This window comes from Astatotilapia calliptera, chromosome 1, assembly GCF_964374335.1.
Source record: "Astatotilapia calliptera chromosome 1, fAstCal68.1, whole genome shotgun sequence".
NCBI classification, from domain to species: domain Eukaryota; kingdom Metazoa; phylum Chordata; class Actinopteri; order Cichliformes; family Cichlidae; genus Astatotilapia; species Astatotilapia calliptera.
In genome coordinates this window covers 20,245,641-20,253,823 of record NC_137422.1, presented here as the reverse complement: position 1 = coordinate 20,253,823, position 8,183 = coordinate 20,245,641, and the positions used below count along the sequence as shown (strand labels likewise).

The window sequence follows — 8,183 nt, the reverse complement described above, 5'->3', positions numbered from 1 at the left end:
GGCTAACGTTAATATTTATTGAAAAAAAATCTTCCTCTAGATATAAGAATGAATCTTTTCTTATGGACTCAAACAAGTTTTGATGAAAAACTGAATATGGAACAAGCAAAGCTTAATACTAAACAATATATATATTAGCTGTATAATACCAGTAGGCCAGCTCTAATAGTAATTTGGTATGGCTTCGCGGGACAAATGTAATTAGGCTGCGGGCCAAATTTGGCCCACGGGCCAGAGTTTGACACCTATGCTTTAGGCTATTAAATGTGATCTTTTCACTGCTCTGAGTTGTGTATTGATCAGCCTTTGATTTGGAATATTTTTGTGCTATTTGTCTCATACCTATGACCTCAAAGAGCAAAAGATTTTATTATGTTGACCACTCCTACAGCGTTGTACAGAAGCCCCTGTTCATTACAGCCCTGCCCAGACAGAGGAGTCCCTTACCAGACATGAATGAGACTCACTTGGGCGTGAGGCGGGGGTCTCCGTAGGGTGCATAGGGAGACATGTTTAAGAGGAACTCCTTGGGTGGGTAGGAGCTCCACCTCTGTTGGACATTGCTGCTGTCATTGTTATTCCAAAAGTCTCTGTCTAGATCGCTGTAGCCAGAGAGAAAGCAAAAGGTGAGACAGGTGAGAGCAGTAAACAATCACAGACATACCGGTATATAAAGAAGAGAAAACAAAGCAAATCTCGAGAAATGTTGATAAATAAATTAAAAAGAAAATCTAAAAAGAAAAATACTCTTTTTAAATACTTTTAAAATAAATTTAACATGAATTTGGCTACAGGATGACTACAAGTTTATGGTCACCCAGTATCATGAAAAGTAGGTCAAAACGCTCAGAAAGGAGGAGGATGGAAGGACGTGACCTGTGTGTTTTATCACGCTGTCAATGATGAGGAAACAAAACAAAGGAGATAAGGAGGCAAGGGAGAAAAGTCAGTATGAATTTAAAACACCAAAAAAAAAAACAAGTCAGGTATGCACTCAGAATAAAAACGTCAAAGGAAATAGCTCAAAAAAGCTAATAGATTTGTGGCAAGTTGTTAGCGTCACCCTCTTGTATTCAATAATGCTTAATTATATTTGAAACAGGGGCAGAAGTATATTCATAGCTGTCGATATCCTAATCTTAACAATTAGCTTAGTGTGCTTATTTCTATTTATTCCAACTAGAGCAAACGGTGAGCAGGCTGTTGCTATGTCAAAAAATTGGGGAGGGGTTTAAATATAAGGTAAAGACCATTTACCATAATGCAGCCTTTGATTTACATCAGCAGACCAGGAGGTCAGAACATGATTTTCAAAGAGTGATCTAAAAATAGCAGCAATGTTGGAAGTGGTCCAGAGCTGCCCAAGGACAAATTTAAATCAGGTAGTTTTTTTTTATGGGCACAGTAGCAGCGTCACACATCGTATATATATATATATATATATATATATATATATATATATATATATATATATATATATATATATATATATATATATATATATATATATATATATATATATATATGATAAATGCTCACTATCTTTAGGGCATAATTTCAGGGAAAGCATTTGAGTCCACGCACAGAGCTACAAGATTAGTTTGCAATCACAAATAGCTGTTTAAATGTGATACTATCACCACATCATACATTATTCCCACGTGCCCCATCTACTCCCTCCCTGACACCTACTTGATGGCTTTATTTTCCCCTCGACCTCTCACTGAATCTGGAGAGCTGGCAGCCTCCATCCCGGGCTTATTCCTCTTCCCCTGCAAAGACACGAGAGAGACAGAGAGAGTAAGAGGGACACACATCTTAGAGGCGTGTTTCTCATCGTTTATAAAGGCATCTGTGCAAGTCAAGTGTTCATTACTCAGGTTTTTAGAATAACATCAGGTTCCAACACATGTTGTAAAATGTAATAAATGAGGGAAGAGTGCACACTGGTTTGATGCCAGGGACCACTTAACTAAAATGAGATGCAAATACACAATCTCACATGCATGATACATGGGCAAAAATGTTTTCGCACACAAGAAGCACACACGCAGACACACACACACAGCGCAGCTGCAGGCTACATCAGACTTAAAGTGAAATCAGACACATTAAGATAATGAGATAACTCAAGATTTCAAAACAGGAAGTCATTCGTGAAAGCCTTCGGAGGTGCCACCGCATTGTTTATTACAGCTGAAGCTGTAGTTACAGCATAGCCGGAGGGCCTGCACATATCACCACTGCGCCTATGCTGTGATGTGTGTCTCCTCAAAAAAATCAAAGTAGTTTTTGGGTCTACAACAGCTTTTGTTTTCTGAAAAAGCTTCCCGTGCTTGTGGAGATTGCTGTGCATGTTTTGATAGTTAAGATTGAACAAATAAGTTAAATTCTCCATCGCTGCCAGGAAGAGTCAATAAAATGTAATGGAAATCTAACTGACATGCCTTTACTGTAGTGTCGCAGTAGGTGAAATCAGATGCTGGGCTGTACCATATATAAAAAAGCTGCGGGTCATGCAATTAAACCTCGGCATCGAAAAAATCTGTGATATGATATGAAACAATGATATGTCAGATCTTATATAAAAGGGAAAAAAACACATTTACAGACTGGAAATCTAAAGGGTTTCCTCTCAAACCGAAAACAGCTGCTTTTTAAGGTGAAGCCAGCTCATTTGGGAGACGGTGAAATTCCAACCGGGCAACGTAACTGCATACATTGCTGCTGCGATGGCTTATAAACCGTATCTTACCTACTCTGTGCAAATATTTTCTACTTAATGGATAGTGCTTTCAGCAAAGCAATATACAGTAGTTACAGTTATTGACCTCTATGTTTTATTGAACTCCGTATTTATTAAACTCTTGGGGGTGATAACACTGAGCTCTTTCCCGCTGAGTCACACCGACTCTCACTTCTTACATAATGTTTTTCCATTATAAGCTCACGACAACGACATGAGGTGCACATATGTAATAAAGTGTCCACCAAATAGGCAAGACATAAAATTGCTGTTAGACTTTTTTATGTTTGCTTTGAGGCAAATTACATGTTGGACTCGTTCCTATTTGAAGATTTCAGCTACATTACCATCTGTTGCTGTAATTAATTATCCACAAAATCAACTTGACATGCGTTTTAATTACATATGCATATTTTCATAAAAAATATATACCAATCCTCTCTACGGACTATTAATAAGAATATCGCACCATGCCAGAGGGGTAAAAAAACTCAAACTTGAAATGTGGTGGTGACATTTAAAATTTAACATTAATTTCGCAAATGCTGACTAATTGAGTGTTGAAGGGCAGGTATTTATATTATTTTAATCTTTTTCTCGTTTTCTTGCTTTTTCTCAGTGTGTCTCTTAGAAGCTGTTTGAGGCCGAAGGTGTGACGTGATTCCTTCCTGCACTCTCGTCACAGCTTCGACAAACAAAGGTGAATTTTAATGTCAGGCCGAGAGAAAAGCAGCCATAGTGGTGTTGCTTGAACACAAACATTATATTGTGTACTACTTGTACTTTTCCTGCTGTTTGAGGGACCCTACAAATGTAGAAAACATACAAATTTAAAAGCCGGCTGAGCAGTGAGTTCACACCCAGGGCAGACATACTGCTAGTGACACACTTAACAGCTACTCGTCCCGCAGCCATGTAGGTAACATAAAGAAATGATGAGGACAGTCTGACATCAGGATTTGCTGTGCTGCTCTTCCTTACATTATATGTACACATCATCCACAGTGGATTTTAATTCAAACAATAAAGATGTGGCTAAAGTGCAGACTGTCATCTTTAAGAGAGGAAACAAATGCTGTGTTTCCTCCCTTGAGATCCTTTGCCAGGCTTTAACTGTAACATCCCATTTGTTTTAGGTTGACAAACTCACACTTAAAATCAATCCTTTGATTTTTCTGAAAATCGACAGTGCCCCTTATAATCCCGTGTGCCTTATGTATGAATTCTGGTTGTGTTTACTTACCTCGAAATGATTTTATGTACACGGCGCTCAAAAATCTGTCAAATGTTTCAGTACGACTTTGCTAAGCTACGAACCCGCAATGCTTGATGGATTGTCGGAGCATTACGGCTATCATAGGCAGGAGCCTCACGGAGTGATACGTACTGTGCTTCAACATAATATTACCGTATTGTGTGTGTATATAACCTCTTTTTAACCCTCCTGTTATGTTGCGGGTCAGATTCACCCAGAACAGAAGAGATGTCATATGTCATCTGCATCACTACAGAAAAAAAAAAAAATCTAAATTATAAAACAAAACTGTAAAATAATCAATGCCAGTGTTTCTGACACTTTTGGATGAGTAAACATGCCCCAGGTCAAATTGACCCAGGAACATAATTAGTGTTCCTGGAAACCAACATAACAGGAGGGTTAAGTTTTGTGGATAGTCTACATGGTTAGGGTTATGGTTTTCACTGGAAATGCCTTTTGGTTAAACTGTCAGCAAGGAATTTGCATTTGCACAGTTACATTTTTATATAACTTTAATGCAAATAAAAAACAGCTGCTTGTTTAAGTGAAAATACATTGATGGGTTTTTTTTGCACTAATAAAGTTGTGGAGTTGTAAAGTATTTTGTCTAGTGTCAATTATATCGTCAGTTATATCGTTATCGCAAATTTTCAAATGTATATCGTGATAAATATTTTTGGTCATATCGCCCTGCTCTAGTGCAGTGTTCAATACTGTTGACCATAATATTCTAGTAGCGCGGTTAGAGCACGCTGTAGGTATTTCAGGTACTGCGCTGCAGTGGTTTGTATCATATCTATCTAATAGACTCCAATTTGTGCATGTAAATGGAGAGTCCTCTTCACGCACTAAGGTCAATTATGGAGTTCCACAGGGTTCAGTCCTAGGACTAATTCTGTTTACATTATACATGCTTCCCTTAGGCAGTATCATTAGAAGACATAGTATACATTTTCACTGCTATGCAGATGACACCCAGGTCTATCTGTCCATGAAGCCAGGTAACACACACCAATTAGTTAAACTGCAGGAATGTCTTAAAGACATAAAGACCTGGACGGCCACTAACCTTCTGCTTCCTAATTCAGATAAAACTGAGGTTATTGTACTTGGCCCTGAAAAGCTTAGAAATATGGTGTCTAACCAGATTCTTACTCTGGATGGCATTACCTCGGCCTCCAGTAACGCTGTGAGGAACCTTGGAGTCATTTTTGACCAGGATATGTCCTTCAATGCACATATTAAACAAATATGTAAGACTGCGTTCTTCCATTTGCGCAACATCTCTAAAATCAGAAATATCCTGTCTCAGAGTGATGCTGAAAAAGTAGTTCATGCATTTATTACTTCCAGGCTGGACTAGTGTAATTCATTATTATCAAGATGTCGTAAAAATCACTGAAAAGCCTTCAGCTAATCCAAAATGCTGCAGCAAGAGTACTGACAGGGACTAGAAAGAGAGAGCATATTTCTCCTGTTTTGGCTTCCCTTCATTGGCTTCCTGTTAAATCCAGAGTTGAATTCAAAATCCTGCTCCTCACATACAAGGTCTTAAATAATCAGGCCCCATCTTCTCTTAATGACCTTGTAGTACCATATCACCCTATTAGAGCAGTTCGCTCTCGCTCTGCAGGCCTACTTGTTGTTCCTAGAGTATTTAAAAGTAGAATGGGAGGGAGAGCCTTCAGTTTTCAGGCCCCTCTTCTGTGGAACCAGCTTCCAGTTTAGATTCGGGAGACAGATACTATCTCTACTTTTAAGATTAGGCTTAAAACTTTCCTTTTTGCTAAAGCATATAATTAGGGCTGGACCAGGTGATCCTGAATCCTCCCTTAGTTGTGCTGCAATAGACGTAGGCTGCCGGGGATTCCCATGATGCATTGAGTTTTTCCTTTGCAGTCACCTTTCTCACTCACTATGTGTTAATAGACCTCTCTGCATTGAATCATACTGTTATTAATCTCTGTCTCTCTTCTACAGCATGTCTTTATCTTGTGTTCCTTCTCTCACCCCAACCGGTCGCAGCAGATCGCCGCCCCTCCCTGAGCCTGGTTCTGCTGGAGGTTTCTTCCTGTTAAAAGGGAGTTTTTCCTTCCCACTGTCGCCAAAGTGCTCGCTCATAGGGGGTCATATGATTGTTGGGTTTTTCTCTGTATCTATTATTGTACGATCTACTGTGCAATATAAAGTGCCTTGAGGCAACTGTTATTGCGATTTGGCGCTATATAAATAAAATTGAATTGAACTGAATTGAACTAGCCATGAAACTCCTTGTCAATTAGCCGATTACATTTGCACATCTGAAAATAAATAGTGTCTTTAAAAATGGCAATGCACTGTTTTTTATTGCAATGCCAACTCCTGTGGATGAAAGTCGAAATGGTGCACTTCAATCACATCTTGATTTAAAATCCACTTTGGTGGTGTACAGAGGCAGAAGTATTTATGGACCTCACTGTAAAAGTGAGAAAGTCACCACAGAGCAGCTGTCACAGACTTTCTCATAAAAATCCGAGTTTTGAACATGATTTTTACAGAGAAAAACAGCAGTATAAAAAGATTTTTACAGAACTCCAGAGAGAGCTTATACAAAAAAATCTTTAAGGATGAAAACGTTAAAACATTTGATTAAATTAAGTGTTAAATGAAAAAAAACAAACAAAGATTCTCTGGGTCAAAACTTTAGTCCATGTGGAGTTTTTTAATGCAACCTTATAAATATTTAAGAGAGTAGTCTGAAAAACCTTCGAACAGATGTTTCCAGAGTTGAAAGAGGACACAATGAATTTTAGCTTCCTCATGTCTAGACAAAACAGGTCACTGAAAATGGCCCACATTGCAGTAAACCAAGACCAAAAAGAGAGCAGAATTATTATGCATACATGAAAATGCTGTCTAATCTATCTATCTATCTATCTATCTATCTATCTATCTATCTATCTATCTATCTATCTATCTATCTAGAGAAGAAATGCAATGCAAATGTGCATTTTCACACGATCGAGTTATCAAACTTTTTCAAAAGATTTATCTAATTTTTCATTTCCGTTTCTGGTTCAAATGCAACTCTTGTACTCAATGAAAGATATCATGCTGCTCACAGCCTGGGGGCTTTCAGACACTGCACAGAGCCGAATGTTTATCTTAATTCGGCTTTCAGTGTCCTACAGACAGGTGGCCTCTTTATGCATTCTACTTTATCGCCAATGCATCTAAAATAAACTCTATTATTCAACATGTCTCTTCTCATATGTCCAACTCAACTCCACAAACATCTTCAATAGAGAGCGACGCTTGGGGCCCTGACCTGATCTGTACCTACATCCAGCCACAACACTGCACTGGAACACATGTACACAGACTCAGAAAAGGAAGGATGGCATAACAGTCAAGTATATGCTATCAAGTGCGGCTCATCTATCATTAAGCAAAATCATAAAATCTTCAGGAGGCTGGAGAGAGGTTGGAGAAGGTACAATGCTGACAGAGTGTGGGAGGATGTGAGAAACAGACGGTAGGATCGGGAGGATGGGGAGAAGCAGAAGCAACTGAGTACGACTGAGCGGAGGGCCAAGTGAGAAACAGGAAGAGACAAGACGGGAGGTTCGAAACTGGATCTAGAATAATGAAGCTGTGCAGAGGATGATAAAACTGTCACATGAGATGAACTGGAGATGTGAAAGACACAGAGGGTGATTCCCTGTTCAGAGCAGTGTGGCCCTGCTTCCCTCTGGATCATCCTCCTAAGTCACACAGTCATTATGCTTGTCACACACCTGGATGTTCAGCAAAGACCAACAGCACCTTCCACACTCGCCTGCCTGTATGCATCTGCCTCCCTCTTCTTTCCCTCTATACTCCGATATTAAGTATCGGTATCGGTCCAATACTGACGTAAATTACTGGATCAGATATATGGAGAGAAATAAAAAATATAATCCGATCCATTAAATATCAAAAAAGCACCTCACAAAACTTGCAACATGGCGTAACTCGGCTCATAACCGTAGCGCGTCGGAGCAGTGTGCATCACGTGATAGAGCAGCTGTGTGTGTTTGTAGCCTCGCTACCAAACCGGCATTTCATCTCCGAGAAAGTTATCCCAGAGAGAAGTAAAGCAAGTGTGTAAGTTCATCTCTGAATGTTTGTAAAGCATTCCTGCGTTAAGCTTAACAAACG

At 39.2% G+C, this 8,183-nt stretch overlaps 1 protein-coding gene across 1 annotated transcript in view; it reads right to left on the bottom strand.

Annotated features, from left to right (window-relative positions):
• LOC145424463 (synaptotagmin-7-like) overlaps window positions 1-8,183 on the bottom strand; it is a 66,769-nt gene continuing 58,586 nt past the window's right edge. Inside the window, exons 3-4 of the mRNA XM_080297829.1 lie at window positions 1,693-1,772; window positions 1-602 (exon numbers count right to left, since the gene is read on the bottom strand). Coding sequence (XP_080153955.1) covers window positions 464-602; window positions 1,693-1,772 — 219 coding nt within the window. The 3' untranslated portion in view covers window positions 1-463. The remainder of the gene's footprint in view (window positions 603-1,692; window positions 1,773-8,183) is intronic.